Source organism: Pezoporus wallicus, unplaced genomic scaffold, assembly GCF_028554395.1.
Source record: "Pezoporus wallicus isolate ANWC-B61680 ecotype Strahan unplaced genomic scaffold, APGP_CSIRO_Pwel_v1 contig_5261, whole genome shotgun sequence".
Taxonomy (NCBI): Eukaryota; Metazoa; Chordata; class Aves; order Psittaciformes; family Psittacidae; genus Pezoporus; species Pezoporus wallicus.
The window spans coordinates 4,830,963-4,848,234 of NW_026642423.1; the positions used below are offsets into that span (position 1 = coordinate 4,830,963).

The 17,272-nt window shown below is 41.7% G+C and overlaps 1 protein-coding gene across 4 annotated transcripts; it reads left to right on the forward strand.

Annotated features, from left to right (window-relative positions):
* Positions 1 to 9,097: 9,097 nt before the first annotated feature.
* On the forward strand, positions 9,098 to 14,645 carry TMEM177 (transmembrane protein 177). Of its 4 annotated transcripts, none has more exons than XM_057430358.1 (2): positions 9,098 to 9,205; positions 12,380 to 14,645. In XM_057430358.1, the coding sequence occupies exon 2, from the start codon at positions 12,394 to 12,396 to the stop codon at positions 13,327 to 13,329; it is 936 nt and encodes a 311-aa protein (XP_057286341.1). In that variant the 5' UTR covers positions 9,098 to 9,205; positions 12,380 to 12,393; the 3' UTR covers positions 13,330 to 14,645. The 4 variants fall into 4 exon arrangements, with proteins under 4 accessions (XP_057286341.1, XP_057286344.1, XP_057286342.1 ...); XM_057430361.1 differs by lacking the exon at positions 9,098 to 9,205 and adding an exon at positions 9,467 to 9,885; XM_057430359.1 differs by lacking the exon at positions 9,098 to 9,205 and adding an exon at positions 10,842 to 11,430.
* Positions 14,646 to 17,272: the final 2,627 nt, after the last annotated feature.

Here is a 17,272-nt window from a genome sequence, read left to right on the forward strand (position 1 = left end):
GTGTTCCTGTAAAAAAATATTAATTCTAGTTGCTCATCTGCATGAAGCTAAAATAAGTAACAGAAAGATTTGCTAGTATACTTAGTAACAATCTTCCTATCCTGTAACTTTTCAGTCGATTAAATATTGATATCTGTGTGCAGCAAATCAGAATATCGAAGTGATCTGTAAAATAAATCAGCTCTTGCTGGTTACAGTGTTGTTCGGTAAGTTCTCCTAAACTTAAATCATTTTGTTAACTTTGTATGAAGAAATTATGTGAAAGAAATAGATACATTTGTTAAAACTTTCTGCTGGTTTTGAGCTGAGGATACCATGACTCATTCTCACCTGGTTCTTAGATGTCATCACCCATCTGTGAAGTTGCTTTCTGAAAACCACTTGATACGGCTGCTCCCAACTTTGTCTTTAGCACTGAATTACCTATGGTAAGCTAACCAATAAGTAGTTACCATAATATATGATGAGTTTTCCTTTGTCTTTACGGATAACAGGGATGGCTCCTCCAAATGCAGATTCCAGCTTTTTGATTGCCTCTCCAGTTTGTTGGCTCTCATGTGATTCTCCAGATGTGACACGTAAGATCAGTCGCTGTTATCAACTCCAGATTAGTAGGGAGATTACTTCTGATGAATGCAAACCATTCTTGGCATTTAACAATTTCTGTTTCTGAACTTGGATTATCAGTTTAACAGTCTTCTGAGGTGTTATTCCTGTGTCTTCCTTTGTGATTTGTGATATATAAATACAAACTGCTGTGATAATAGGCTTTTGCAGGCACAGTCTAAATAATCACAAGGTTCCCTGCCTTGCACAGTCTTTGTCATGGTATTTCACACTTGTTCATCTACATCTAGTATGTTATTCTTACCATAGTCCACAGACCTTCTCAGCCCCCTGTTTTGATTTATTCCTTGGAGACTACCTTTAGTTACAGAAAAACAACAGTTTCTCTTTTGGGCTCAATTAATATCCTGTGAGGAGACTTGAAGAGGGTATAACACCCTCTTGAGGAAACTATGTTACAAACAATAGTCTCTCTGAAACAAAACTGTTATCTGTAAACCCATACACATTCCCCTTTGCAGGATGCTGGCTGGTTTGAAGTTTGTCTTGGGGATTTCATAGAAACCTCTACTCATGTCAAGTTATTCAGGGGATATGAAAGAATCAGAAGTGTCATTTTTATATATAATGATCATGCTTTATCATTTCCAATCATGCTGAATCTATAGTATTTCACTTTTCAGTATTCAGCCATGGAATATGATTGCAGTTTTAGGCAGTGTTTAGATGAAGACATAGAAGTCTGTTCTGGAGTGACTGTAGTAGGCAACTTAATCTTTGGATGATGTATCAGCTATATAGGTCTTCAATGCTTATTCTCAAAGGTACCCACAGTATCTTTCTTTAGAGCTCACCTTTGCAGATGGAATGCTTATGCTTCAAGTCACGTATAGGAAATTGTATATAGTGTGAACTTCATCGGACATCACCAGCAACATATAATTGGAGTGGCAGTAGGTGTATAAATGAACCTGATATTGTGGTACCCAGATTTCATTTTAACAAGTATCCTGAAAAACCTATTGACCTGGAAAGCTAGTAATTATATAAAGAGGTACTACTAAACCATATGAAGAAACATGTCTGCTCCTCATTCCATGCTTAAGCAGCAATAAGTCTCTTTGGATGGTACTGATTTTTTTTAGACTTCTGGCTGAAGAGGGTATCTCTCCAAATTAGTTCATTTGCAAGGAAACAGCCCACACAAGTTGATTCAGTCACATGCAAACCTGCACGATGTCCACTCTGAGATCAGTACAGTCTGAAGAACAACTCAATGTTTCTTAAAGTACTCTAAGATCTTTAAGTGACTGCTGCAATAGAAACAGCCTGTTGAGTGGCCGAACATCATTTGCTTTTCCCCAGGAAGAGAGTATAGGATCAGATCCCTCCCCTCCTACACACGGACATGTACTTCTGTGTCAAAGCAGACATATTTCACCTGATTCAGCAGAGCAATTGGCTTATAGAAAACAGCTGTTATTTACTGTGGCTGCTTTCTGCTTCACATACTCTTTGTAAGACTTGATCAGCTCCCACAGAGAAGCTGTTATTTTTCCCCAGTTAAACATGCTGCCCAAGAAAAAAAGCTGTGGGTTACACCTATATGTGATCCCATCTTCTCATGATGACCTTTTCCTAAGTATTTTAACTATTATTTTCTGTCACAAAAAGTTAGATGCCACTTTGGGAGTGGGGGGGGGGGGGGAAATGTAGCTAGGTAGATTTTATTTTTCAAATAGAAGCCCCACAGGTTGGGACTGGGAGGCTCCAGCTCTCCAGCAAAGCACCAAGAAAACTGGCCCTCAGTGGGAAAACATAAAGAAAATGCTGGATTTCCAGTGGTGATAGAAAATTATTTCTGCATTAACAGAATGTATCTTTCACTGCTATCAGCATGAGCCTTCTTTCCCTGGTCAGTACATAACATCAATCCGAGCTTTGGTTATAGCACTGAACAAGGCAAGTTTGAACTTATTTGATTTCTATTAATTCAGTAAATTCCAAATAGGTCTTACTTTAAGATTCAACTTGCATTTCCTCTTCATTTAGTCCAGTTATTTCTGCTGATACCTCTTCCCTAGAACTGAGATGTCTTTTCAGGTGACTTGAGGCAGGGTGGGATCTGCAGTCTGTGCTTGTGCCAGGAGCATGTACTCTTTTCATAGGCTTCAAATGCATGAAATAGAGAATCCTCACTGAAAATATTACAGCGTCCTTGACTTTACTTCTTTTGCCTAGCCTCTCCTCGCATGATCTGATCTTTAGAGTTTAAATTACTAGAGGCAGGAGACATATCCTTGCATATCCTTACATAGCATGCACAACTAAAGGGCCCCAGACTTGTCCGTATGCTTTACCGATGTTATGAAGGCATCAATAATGCACTTCAGTTTCTAAATGACTCTGTAGGTGCCAACAAATTCTAAGTTAAATAACCATGGTAGCCTTAACAATAACCAAGATGTAGCCGTAACAGGTAACTGTGCCCACCTTCTTTGAGTTTTTGGTGCGATCTGTCAAGATTAAGAAATCAGCCTGAGTGCATGAAAAGTTCAGCAAATCAAAAAGATGCCTGCCTGATTTTTAGATACTGACTTTGCAGCTTGACAACCTGCAAAGCTGACACGTACTAGGTCTGATGTACAGAGCCATGCTCTGTTTAGGACAAGTGAAAGAAATTAATTGTACTTCATCTCCAGTATTTAACCATACCCACCATTCTGCTTTTCTTAGGCAAAGCACATATTTCCAGTTCTTTGGGCACTGCATTTGCATAAACACTCTCAGTGTTTATGACAGAACACTGCCTGATTCATACATAGTTATTCCTAGGACCTTCATGTTGTCTTCTTCCAGGTATGTCTTGTTCCATGCATCATTCTGGCTACGCATAAAATGGAATATTTAATAATCTTCTTCATGATATTTCCACCAAAGAGAAATCCTCTGGATACAGTTGTGCCCTGTTTTCCTGTCTTGCCAGGAAGGGCCAGGACCAAGTCTACCAGGGTTAGACCCTGGACCAGGGTTATAAACATTTTGAAGTTTGGATTCTGTTTTGTACTGTGGAACAAAAGACCTGGTCCACAGAGTCTGTGCTCCCTGATACTTTCCCACCAGAACAGCCTACGTTTGGTTGGTACTTTCCACAGCCGCTAATGATATGGGGAGATACATCCTTATCTCTGCTGAGTCTTGGAAGGTCATAGTGCTTGCAAAATACTCCCACCATGGAGCAGTGGTCAGCTAGGTGGACTGACTCAGTGAAACAGCCCCAGTTTCTGCTTGCTGTCAATGATCCTTACCTTTGCAGTAAGGATATCAGGAGCTTAGTATGATTAAATTACTTACAAAGCTTAGACAGTATGATTAAACCTGTTAAATATTATAGCCCTGCCTCTAATAATTAGCATTCTTTTCCCAAGACTTACTGCTTCCAATTCTGAAGGGAAATATCGCTAATTAGCTCTATGAGGAAAACGTGACATCTTATTTTACTATAGCTACCTTTCTTTAACTACAGCTAGCTAATTGCAGGACCAGAGCTATTGAAAATAAAGACTATATTGGTTGTAGACAATTGACAGCTGTCCAGGTTACAAGTTTGGTTTTCTATGCACTTGCAAGAAATCCCAGGCTAGACAATGAACTTAAGTTTGTGAGCTTTGATCTGGTTTTGCCAAATGGCATCACAATGATGTCTGTAATACAGCTAGACCTTAACACAGTTTAAAATGCAATATGTTATAGGGTCTGTCTGTACAATGCAGATAGACCTGAAGTTGTTTTAAATAGCAGTAGACTACTTGCAGAATCATAGAGTTCAGCATGAACTGATTTGCCCAGAATCTGTTAGTGGTTTTGCTTCTCAGCTCTCTGCTGCTGGTATCAGATTTTCCACCAGTATTCACGTTAACCTGGATACATGTCTGTCAGCCTCAGCATAGATTGCAAAGTACATTCAGATCAGCAATGTTTTAATGAATATACTTGAGAAGTCCTGTTTGAGAGGATTTTTCTCTTCTACTCCACAGGACACTCAAGCTTTAACTTCTAGTACATCCAGCTAGAACTGAAGGAGCTTGTACAATTAGTGTTGAGATCTAAAAATGCAATAGTAAAGTGATAAAACCATGATCACCTGCATATTTTCCCTTTCCCATATCTGCCATCATAAAGAGCCTCCCTGAATCATGAGCAGATCTGCACCAGCAAAGGAATGTTTCATAATGTAATGCCAAGGGTATTTGAGTGGAAACAGAAGTCAGTTTCAGAGAGTCATGTAGCCAGCCAAATGCCTCACAGCCTCTTTGCTGCCTTCTAAAAGACTAGCTTTTGATCCCTGACCAATTCTAAACTGTGGAACAGAGGGAAGAAAGTATCTCCTCATCTCCTCTAAAGACTCTTTGGTTTACTTTGATTGCTTTGATCTATATACCTGTCAAACCCAACAACATAATTGGCATCTTTTTACTCCTTGAATACTGGGATTTGATGATTTTGAGACCAGAAATAGAATTCCCTTTTCTGTTCCTACAGATGTGCTCCTGAACACCCATCCTTTACCATATTTGTCCACGTATCATCCCTCTTGAGGGAGGACAGCACAAAGTATTATTTATCTTTAAGAACACATACTTACCCCAGGAATAAGATGAATAGTTGGGAATAAATAATTCTTTTATTTTTTTTTTTTTCCTACAGAAAAAGCTTAACAAGGAGACAGGAAACTTTTTGTCCTGCTACTTTTTACACATGGCTTTGGTAATCAGCATTAAGACTAGCAGAGCTTTGCCATTCCAGCCAAACCTTAACACAAGGGAAAACATGATTCTAACCTGTGCTACCTGAGCCCATAGCAAAATCCTAGAGTACAGACAAAAGTTGCAGTTGCATCCCACTGCATGACATGAATGCTCCATGTGGGGTGGAACTGTGGGATGAGCAATGGGAACAGGACATGCAAAGAAACACTGGCAATATTGGCCAATATGTTCCCCTCTCAACAACTGAAACTGGTGAGATCTCAATAGCTGCACCTTTGTGCTTTTGCTTAATACTGTACACTCCAATCCCATGGTCACTTTGCTATTATCTGCAATATGTAAATGTGCAACTTGCTCAAAGTAACAGGCTAGAAAGCCATTTTGCCACCAGCTTTCCTTTCCCTTCAAGGCACTATGATTATCATCTAAGTATGAACAGGCTTGACCCCTCTACACCTGTGAAGAACCTTAATGGTCACTTAATACATCAGTTTTCAGTGCAGTGTCTGTAGCATTCTGCTGTGTTTGAAGTACTTCCAGCACATTGTGAGTCACCTCAATACAGGTACTTTCTAAGTGTATGTTTTGTTTAAGAGCCTTGCACTGCTCCTCCATGTACTTGCCACTCATTACTGAAGCACTATGCTCAGCAACACCGAAGAGTGGCCCAGGCACCTGCACCAGAAACCAGGCTGACATGTCATGGCCCTCCTTCACAACAAGACTTTTCCCAGATCTACCAACATATCTCACTTCAGGATTTTTCTTTTTTTCAGACTCTAGTATTTCTTCTGTTATTCGTCAAATTTCTTTGCTGTCTTCACATCCTTAATTTGACACACTCTTGTAGAAACCCTTAATATCTACAGTATCCATTCCCTTGTTTTCACGATTGCTTCCATAGATAATTAGCAGAAGATCCTTGTCCTGAAGACTTTATAATCTCTCTCTTCCTGCTATCAATGTTACTCTATGGTCATAGACTCACACAGTGCATTTATCTAGTCTCAGAATCCTGCAGTGTCTTTTCCACCTGACACCTGCAAAAACTGAACTACATGGAGAAACATTTGGGACATGCAATATTGCATAAACTTGGGCCAGAATTGCAAGGCTTTTCATGCTACCCTGCATTGAAGCTTATGTCTGGAGGCTGGATTACCCCTGAACTTGCATAAAAGGGCAGATAAATGGACTCCACAGATGAAGAAGGGGTTGGGAGAATAAATGCATGTATCTCAGATTGGTGAATACTCACTGACTGACCACGTTTACTTTGGAGATCACATAAGCAAAATACACTGTGAGACAACACAAATCATTGAGAAGTCAATGACTTTCGGTTCTGCACTTAAAAATCAACGTTTTTGCTAAATTAGCAAAAAGAATTTATGTATAAAATGGTAAGTTTGAGAGGCAGGTGATGGTAGACATCTATACGTCTTCTAGTAAAACATCAGACCGAGCTGCAATAGCTTTTTGAATTGGTAACTTAGAGCATGTCCTACAGCACCACCTAGCAGGCTAATTTAAAAGTGGTCTATATCCCTTGATCCCCGACTATAACAACGGTGCGCTTATGCAACAGAAATAGAGTGCAACTCAGTCTTCTTTCACCTTCCTTATTATAACAGCTATCTTTTGAAACCAGAATCATGTCAACATGTCAGTTAGTAAACTTGTGATTTCTACTTTTCACAATCATATTTATTATAAAGCTCTTAAGAGAAACCACAGTGCAAATGCAATGCTGTGTTGGGCTCTTGAGTTTTTATGTAAGGAGCCATCAGTTTTTAGACATCTCTAGCTCCTACAGAAAGAAGAAGCACCTTTCAGAAAGTCAGGCTGAACAAACCCATCCCACTGTCCCTCCATATTCACCAGGTAAGCCCCAGTGACTCTCAGACTTTCAGAATGTACCATCATACGTTGTGGTTTGGTTTTAAGGAGTCTGGTCTCCAGTTGTCCACTGTCCCCCGCATGCACTTTTTCCTTGTACATCTGCATGAAGTACAAATATCAGTGCCAACTTACAAATGGTAAGTTTTGGCAAATGATAAAGCTACATGCTGAGGCTGCAGACCCATGGCTATAACAGCTCTCAGCTGTTATAAAGTGGAGATGAAGGTCTCCTCTCCTTTTACACCTCTGGCACTTTTCAGACTTTCCAATGATCCCATTCAGTTTACTAATCTGATGGAAAAAGAGATAATTTTCTATGTTTTCTGCTGATAATGAGTTAAAAGCAGCACAAGAGGGACTGAGGGATGCCAGATATGGCAAAAAGTGGTTCAGAGGAAGAGAGAGGTGAGGAAGGTGGTGTCTTTCCTCTGACTTCTCCCTTTGGGTGGCAGCAAACCATTCATCTGCCTTGCCTTTTGCATAAAACCACAACATAAGGGCAGAACTGTGCCCTCTCATGAGGGAGTGTGTTTTCTTAGCAATTAACACTTCGTTACTGGAAGTTAAAACCAAGGCTGTCACTATTAGCCTCTGCTCACAACAAGGAGGGGTGCTTGGCTATGCCTATCCAGGCCTGTTTAGCACTAGCATTTCTAAAATACAGATCATCTAGTAGGAAAAGGTTAAGGTGAATATCTCCCTAGCTATCTCCCTAGGATACGTCCACATAAATCCTGGAGGAATATCTGAATTTGAACAAAAACTAAGAATTCAGTTTGCAATCTTAATCTTTTCATGTGAAAGCATATCTCAGGCCAAAACTTCTAGGAGCTGAACCTTTATTGGAAAGAAATGCCGCAGTCACGGTTTCTATGAAGAAGGGCTGCAATCAGGGGCTGCTATGAAGAAAAATATAGATCTGTCAAATTAATCTAAGTAAATAATAACCATGGCTTGCTTTTATTTCCATTCTGCTGTTTCTCAACCCATTACAAAGCATTATTTCTACTTGGATTGTGAAAAAATGATACCTCATGACTGCCTGGTGTGAAGGGATGTTTTAAAACAACCATTGAGTATCAATACATGCCTCTCCGATAGATGAGGCAAAACTGATCTTCTACTATCCACTATCCAAACAAAACCCTAAACTGGCCAAAAACTACTCTCTGACCTTGTTTTGCAAGGGCTGCACAACCTAGTGGCAAGGCTGGACTCTGATCAGAGTCACGCCCCCGGAGGCCAGTGCTTGCCAAAGGACGCTGCTCTATAGAGCAAACCAGGGCTGCCAAGCGAAGGGCAGAGCTTCCCTAGAGCACCCAAGCTGTGGAACAAATCCATGCAGGATTACTGAGAAACTACACAGGCCATCTTCTGCTTCCAGCATATCGTAACTCTAAAGCAAACAAAAACCCCTGCGTGTGTTATTTTCCTATTAGAGATGGCAGAGAAAAGAAACACTCTGTGATGGATGCTAGTCATGCCACTTACTGCCTTCCCAGTGAGCATCCCTGTGCTGCAGTGGGAGGGCTGTGTTGCTAATACATATGTGAGGTATTCTGCAGGAAAAACACAGGGGGTTACAGCACGAAACACAAGGACACAGGATGGATTTATGACCCTGGGAGACAGCCCCTTCCCCGGGCCGCAGCTGCTGCTCCGGTGCCCCTAGGGGAGCACCCCTCGGCCTTGCTCCTCGGCTCCAGGCAGCGCAGCGGGTCGGACCTCCCGAAGGGAAGGAAAGCTCTCCCGCTGGTTTGTTCGAGGCCACTGCTCACTCTGGCGGGTTCAAGCCCTGTCAGGCCGATAATCGCATCGCCCCGCTGAGGGGCACCCAACCTCAACACTCACCGCCTCGGCATGGCGCCACAGCCCGCCCCTTCCCCTGCTCCTTCCGCCCGCCGCACGGCAGCTGGGAGGCTGCCAGCCCGCGGAGCTCCGCCTCGGCCGCGGCGCGGGGATCCTCGGTAGGTGCAGATAGGGGAGGTGGGAGAAGTAGGAGGACGAGAGGCCGGCCTGGGGCGAGGCGCTACAGCCCTTCGGCACCCCCGGCATGGAGGGGTGAAAGGGGGAGGGAAGGACAGGGAAGGACAGGACAGGGAACGCCTACCCCGCGGCCTGGTCCCGCGGACAGCGTGGGAGTCGTGTAACCCCCCCCCCCCCAAATTTTTATTTTTCGCTAAGTGAGCCTTGAAATCCTGAGGCCTGGAACGGGTCCGGCCCTCACCTACTTCCTGACTGGTAATGTTGTAAATTGGGCTTTCCCTTTTGCCTCATCTGTATGCAGTTAGAAAATAAATTTATTCGAACGCTTACATTTACTTGTTTTGAACGTTAGCTATTAAAATTCCCAGACTGCAGTGACAGCAAGTACCTGTAACACCACAAGCAAATAATATTTCAGCATTTGGGGGAGACCCCCTTATAAACGTTGTTGTGGCTTTATGAGAGCTAGTGGTTAAGTTTGCAGGATATGGTCTGGAAATTGCCTTGTAGCTTTTGGTTGCCTTGTTACACATAAATTGTGCAAAGTTTATGGATAAAAATAAAGATGCCATATGAAGTTAGGGCAGCAGCGAGATTATCTGCAGGAGCTGAGAGTCTGTGCTCGCCCTAGGGGAAGATTTGAAAGCACAAATGCTAAAAGGTATTGAGGGCAATTTTCATGTTACTTTCATGAGTATTGACTATCATGAGAAAATGAATACTGCTGGCATTTCCTGCTTATTCTTGCATTAGGTGTGTGGCAGGACTGTTGGGCATAATCCAGTCAAGAACATAGGGGGTTGCGAGGGGTCTGTTCTGGCTGTTCAGGAGAAGTTTGTAGATAAGAACAGTGATTCCTGCCCAGCCCTCCTGTGGTTCACCTGTCAGCTGGCTGCCTGTTCAGGTGTGCTTCCTGGCATCCCAAGTCCCTGACCAGGAGGAGTACTCAGCATTCCATGGGCTTGGCAAGCACCATTTGGTCATGTAAAAAGGGAGTGTAGACTAGTTTTCACATGGTCTGTCCTTCCTGGTGCTGGTGTGGGCATAACATGAAGGCTGAATTTTCTCCTTGCAGTGTTCCTAATCTTCAAAAGATCTGTTAGGCAGCCCAAATGAGAGGGTTTTCTCTAACATGAGCTCACCTTCACGTGTGGATCAAGTGATAGGCTTCATATAATCATCTCTTTACAAGTGCTGGCCTCCCCACTGTAAATGGCGTGACCTTTTCAAGCAGGTCTAGACTACCAGATTTGCTGAGATTGTTAACTACAAAGAGGGCATTTGGGCTTACTATTACCATTTGCTGGGTTTTAGCTCTATTATTAAGGAAGTTTTCTCCCATAATTGGGTTTCATCCAAGCTCTTGGCTCTTCAGCGTATTTTTCTTAAACAGTTTTGTCAAACAAATCACTGCCTCCAGTCTTTAGCAGAATGCAAGAATACCACCACTTATTACACTTAGAAATACATACTAAATTATTGTATACGTACGTGCATCATTGTTTTTCTTAAGCACTCAGTATGTGTGCAGTGCAGTATAAACATTAAACAAGATTATTCTTCCCCTAGTAAAACACTGCCTTTAATTTAATCTCTTTTTGTTTCCCTGTGGTTAATACTCATTTGCTGTTGATCATGGCTGGTGTGTCCTGGCATGTCATGCAGTGCTGTTTTATGATGTTACAGCCCCCAGCTGTCCACTCTCCGCCTCTGTGGGATGTTCTTGTTCAGCGTGAGTGGAAGAAGACAACATATGTCTGTGTTTCAGCTGCTGCGTACAAAGCCCAGCAGCATAGCTGAAACCCACCTTTGATAATGCTCTACACTAAGACATTGGTTGTTTTATCAAAGCATAGTTTTCTTCTGCCACCTCAGCTTCCTGTCAGGACAGCTGGAAATACTAATGTCTTCAACAGCTGCACCAAGATTCTCTGAAGCTCATGTGTTAAAGCCCTGCAAGAACAGACGTTACAAGATGCAAATGGAAACAGGGGCATCCAATTTTCCCTGATGTCTGTTGGATTTAGGTGCCTAGTTCGCTTTTATCTATGTATAGTAGCATTATTCCAGGGGACAATTCTGTAGCAAATGGAATTTTGTAAGAGAGGGGAGCTTTCCTGAGCAGAGCACATCATGTGGCTTGGACCATAAAAGGAACTTATACTCTCCAAGGGAAGCAGGACTCTTGAACTGAAGGAGTTGGCAGGTTTGGGAGTTTTTTAATTTTATCTGCTTATTTAAAGAGTCACAACCAAGTTGTCTGCCCTGAAACAATTTCTGTTCCAGTTTATGCTCTGGGTTGCACATATTATTTGTCAGAGAAATTATTTCAGAGACAAAATTTTTAAAGTAGCAACTGAAAGCATGCTGCTTTCTGAAAATAGCTTTTTGCTGAGTAAGCTACAGCCTCTGCCTGGAAGTTGAAATCTGGAAAAACAAGCAAAAACCCCAAACCCACCAAACCCCCCCAAAAATCTAGAAAAAGCACATACTGGTTTTGGGAGGGGTGTGTGCTTGTGTTTGTGATGGCATTTGGGGGGGTTGTTGTTTCAGGGTTTTTTAATAGTGAGTTGACTATCCATTAAAACAAACTGAATGAAAATTCTGCCTCCTGAAATTTTCAAATCAAAATGTGATCCTCTTTTGGTAGTTGTAGTTAAGCTTAAGTAACTAAACTTAGTATTGATGCTACTGATTAAAATTTTTGAACTGTACTGTAGAGGAGGTTAGTGTAGATTAATTATTGGCTGTTTCTGGCTTTAATATCTGTAGTCTTTGTAGTGGAGTGCAACAGTAGGACTGTGCTTGCAAGGACGAGGCAAGTATGTTGGGTAAATACAGAATGCGCATTGATTGCTGGGGGAAGGAGAAGGTATGGTGGCTTTATTGTCTGTATTGCACTCAATTGATTTACTGGAGGAGTGGGAGAAATTAATTCTTTGTATCAATTGTCCTATGTTCCAAGGCTCAGAAATTAATGAGCTTCACTTTCTCTGTAAAGGTGTTTTGTGTTTTGTTAAAGTAAAAGAGAGGATGTTTCTTCTGTTAATGTGCTCTGCTTCTCATTATTTTTGGACTCTTTTTTTTTTTTTTAATGCTACAGAGATGAGACCCATTTATGCACACTTTAATTCCTGATTTTATGTTACAAACAGGTTAGGATTTCACTATGGCAGTGCGGTTCCTGCAGAAGGCATCTGTGTGGTTAAAGAAGCGCAGGATCACTTTGTTGGCCGTTTCATGCATGGGACTGTTTGGTGCTAACCTTTCCTATCATGTGTTCCCTGATCAGACGTTCAAACTGCTGCATGAGTGCTGGTCAGAGGGGCAGCCAGCTGAGCTTTCACAGAGGCTCTGTGGTGTCTTTCAGGATGTCCTTCAAGATACTGGTGTGAAGTCTGCTGACTCGTATCGAGCCTTTGCAGTTTCTGGCTTCCACCCTGTGAGTGCTGGAATCCCCTGGTTCCCTGCAGGCTCTTTGGTGGGCATCCCACCTAACTTTGAAAGCACAGCTGAGAATAAAAAAGGAATAGTCAACCATGTTGTTGTGATCAGTGGCAAGGAAGTAGACTGGGAGAGCAATGAAGGAGTTGCTTTGAAGGAAGCTCTGACGTTTTCTCTTGAAGCTCAGAAGTTTGCCCTTGCCAGAGAAGTTATGTATTTGCAGAACAGCAGCCCTTTAGCAAGTGCAGCCGTGGCTCCAACTTGCTTAGCTGGTACATTTTTCTGTGGGAGAGCTATAAAGCTACTTCTGGGTTTTTCTTCTGGCCCCGTGATACTTCGTGGCATCTGTAACCTCATAACTGCGGCTGCTGGACTGATGTGCTATTACGTTTCTTACGACGCTGTGACCTATCACCTAGACTGCAAGGCTGACAGAAGGGCAGCTACTGTTTCCAAAGACTACGCCAGAGGTGGGGTTGAATTCTATGATAAAATCCTGTCCCGCAACAGGATCTTTCGTGGTCTGATGGGCAAACAAGGGATGAAAATTTATGCCCCAAGTGGTAACCTGTTCCCAAGGCACTGGTTCAGAATAAAGTATACCCCGTACACTTACCGAAGAGATTTGATTGTTAATATTTTAAGAGAGCTCCAGGCATAGGGAGTGCTTGAATTTTAAAGTTGTGAATTGTGTATTCTCTTGGAACACTGCTGTGCTGCCTTTTTTTTTTTTTCCCCCTGTATCTTCATGATTAGAATTTCAGGGTTTATTTTTGCATATAGCTCGAACGAGTTGTTGCACATTCTGTGAATAAAGAATTCTCTCTTAAAATATTAAAGACTCGCTTCAAAAGTGCTCTGTGCTGTGTGCATCTCAAATCACAAGACCACAGAGGAGGGAAGCTTCTCGAACACCAATCTGGAAGTTCTGCTGTCAGTGCAGTCTGAAAAATTTAAAGGATGAAGTGAGACAGGGAGTTTTGGGAGCATTATTGTTTAACCAGGGTGTTTGTATGTAAGTTTGCTGTTCCTTTTTTGTAGAACAACCCAAAGATGATTAAAACCTGGACAGTCTGTATTGTGCTGTTACATAAATACCAAGACATAGTGTTTCTTTTCTGTGTAAGTTGTTTGCACCATGTCAGTTCTTATGCTGCAGTCACCATTCTTCAGTAGAGCACGCTATTTACACTGAACTTACAGTATGAACTTACAGTTCATACTAATACAGCTAGGTTATTACCAGCATCTGTATTATTTTGCTTAAATAGGTCTGCTCTCTACATGGCCTGGTGACTGCAGTAGTTACCTTGCATGTTTCCGAGCAGTGGTACTACGTAACGTGACTGTCGTGGGTTGGTTGTTTTCTCTCAAGTGGGATAAGCATGGTCAGGAGAGGGTTTCTTGTTTGCTTTGGTACAGATTTTGTTTAATTTAAAAAGCCATATAGATGTATGCCATCTTTTATGTCAAAGAAGCCCAGGTGTAAGTCTGGCATTTGTTGCAGAATCTGGTAAGGTCTGTGATGGAGAGTTGCCAAAGGAGATCATTCTCCTTTTTCAGACTAGCCTAAGGTTTTGTCTGCCAGAACCAAGCTTTGTCCAGGATTACTAATCTTCTGGAAATGTCTTTTAGTGCATGGCAGTGAACTTTCTGCTATAGCCTCACCTTGAAGCTTTTATGTGGTTTCCAAGGTGATAGTTGTCAAACTTCATAGTCCTGTCTTTTATATTGCAGCCCTCTTTTCTATTGTTCCTCCCTGGTGACATCACAGCAGTTCTCCTCATCTCTGTTGTCATTCTTACAGGAAAGTTCTGTTACTTTGTACCTTAGTCACAGTTGTGCTGAGTGTCCTATCTGCCCTGGTTTTGTCCTTTATTCATCTGCTACAATAATAACTGTCATGCCTGTGTTTGCTCAAAGCACTACTAAGTTCTGTTTTCTCATTGAATAAAGTTGATGTACTGGCTGCTCAAACTCTGGTGTTGCTTTATATTGCTGAAACCATATACATAAGATGTTTGGGTTTCTGCTGCAGTAATCCATGTCGTGGTTTTCTGGACCACAGCCTGTCACTTACAGTTGTCCTTGAATTGTGAAGTGATGAGATGAATCTTAGGTACTTTCTGGCTGTAGGGGATAAGCTTATTGTTCTTGTGACTTTCATGAAGAAGTTTGGCAAAATCTCCTAGCCTGTATAGAATAAAGGGAGACTTTACCTTTAGGCAGGGAGCTGTCACAGCTTCAGGCTAATTTTGTTTGACTTCTCTTCCATGTAAATCAAATATTACTGGTGAAGATAGAGGGTTTTTTTTGTTGAGTGATGTAGTGGCTCAAGACTGGAATAACAACTCCTGTTTTATATAGCCTGTGAGTTCAATTCATCCTAATGTTACTCCTTCAGACAAGTCTAAACTCCATTAAATGTTCTCAGAAAGAATTTGGCCCACTTGTTTTACGTGGTTGAAGGAGCTGCTATTACATAGAGAGTACAGAGAGGAAACAGGCATTCTTTGAGATTTACGACAAATAGGAGTTTAAACAAAATAAAATTAATCTGCTTGCTTCTCACCACTCCTTATTGTTGCTTTTCATCAAGGTGCCTGCAGCTAGTACTGTTATTTAACGTTCTCAGGTTGTAAAGCACCAGTGATGCTAATGCGTTTTGCATTTGTGCACTTGCTTTACTCTTACAGTGGGATTCTCCATGAAGTTCCATGTATCTCTAAATGCCATGTCTGGTTTACCCTTATTTGAACTTGCTGTGGTATGTTGGTATCAATAAGGGTGGGCTGACTAGTATGAATTCACATACCCTTGCCTTCCAAAGAGATGTTCTTGCCAAGGGCTTATGCACCTCCATCTCTATATAGTCATGCTCCTGTTCTGTTGCTGTCTGTGTAATCTGGAAGCATAGTACTGTCAATATAAGGGAAATTGCAGTTGAAATCACAACTGCTAATTAAGGTTTCCCTGAACTGTGGGAACATATGGGCTGTCCTGTAAAAGCTTTGTATCGTGTATGCGTTGCCACTTAATTGCTGGTTGCAAGATCACCATGCTATTTGCTAAGTACTAGCAGAACTCAAATATATGGCCACGAGAATACTCATGCAGGGTTATAACATTGCAAATGTTCTTCTGGAACTCCCATTGAAATAAAATTAGGAATTTCCTGTACTGGTCATAGAAATGGTCTAGTTTTGAAGGTACAATAGAGAGCACCCCAGAATTAAAGGTGAAAATGTCATGCTCTTCCATGCTAAGAACAGTCTTATGTGGAAAAACAAGTTCATGCCATGGCCCAGAATCAGTTTGTAAATAGTGTCAGTGGACAGCCTTACAGTCTCCCCCAGCTCTAAAGCTAAAACTCTGAGAAGAAAACTTGTATTAGTAATAAGTGGCTTCTCTTGCACTGCTCAGATGAGGCTGACTTCATACAATTTTTTTGTGTAGAAAAGCAACAGAAAATGTTAAGCAATGGGAGTTGCTAGAAGATGTGGATATAAGAGGTCTCAGCCAAGAAACTGTAAAAGTGACGGTGTGAATGAACTCATGAAAATGGGTGTTGTGTACAAAAATGAAACTGGTAAAGTGATTAAGGGATGAAGTATGAGTAGCAAATAACCAAAACGAGTTGCCAGTTTTAATTTATACACAATCTTACTTTAAAGAGAAATTTCCTCAACTGGTTTGTTTATGTTATCCTTGTAACTAAATTTGTAAATTTGTATATAAATGTAATGCTTGTTGTTACATAAAGCTTTAGTGGATAATACTGGAAGAGATGAAAGCTACCTAGGTGCTTTGCTCAGAGCTCCCGCTGACATGCAACAAGTGTAGGGTCTGGCTCACATTTCTTCCCCTATCCTGACAATTGTGGTTTCTTGTCACAGAAATGCCTTCAGCTTGTTTAATGGTCAAAAGCATACAACAGTCAGAAGTAGAGCAAGAATGAGAGCTAGACAGTCTTCTTGAGGACAAATAAATCGTAGAAATCATCTGATTTAATTTCTGAATCAGCTGCTATAGGTATCTGGCTGCTCTTGCAGTTTACCGGAAGGAGCTTCAGAGGTGGCTTCTAAGAGAGAAATTGCCACTCAGATGTCATGTGGGTAAAGAATGTCCCCCTTGGTATTGCCACAAGGGCTTTAGTTGAAGTGTAGTTGTCCTTTAGAAAACAGCACTTTTTATTATTGGTAGAGTACTGTTATCACCCCTTTTCATGCTGCAATGGTTTCTAGAACCTGACAGATAAGATGGTGAGAGAGCCAACTATGAAGCCTGTTGCCCTACAGAGTAAGCTGGTGGTCTTGGGAGAGGTGATGCTGGAAGCCAAGCCAGCTGCTGTCATTTTGCCCTTGGCCACAGCAGTTGTGAAGCAACCACTGTGACAAAGTGTGGCTTGGGTAGGAGTGAATTAAAACGTATGAGTCAAATCATCATCACTGAATCACAGGCAGGTTTCATTAAAGGAACAAATGTAGAGGATCCATCCCAGAGTGTGACTACTGTATCAGCCATTGTGGGCATGATTAAAACAACTGTAGGCATCTCCACTATGTGGAAATACAATTCCTAGCAAGCTGCAGACACTGAGACAA

Excerpts from the sequence above, each read along its gene's own strand:
- TMEM177 (XM_057430358.1), top strand. The coding sequence starts at position 12,394 with ATGGCAGTGCGGTTCCTGCAGAAGGCATCTGTGTGGTTAAAGAAGCGC.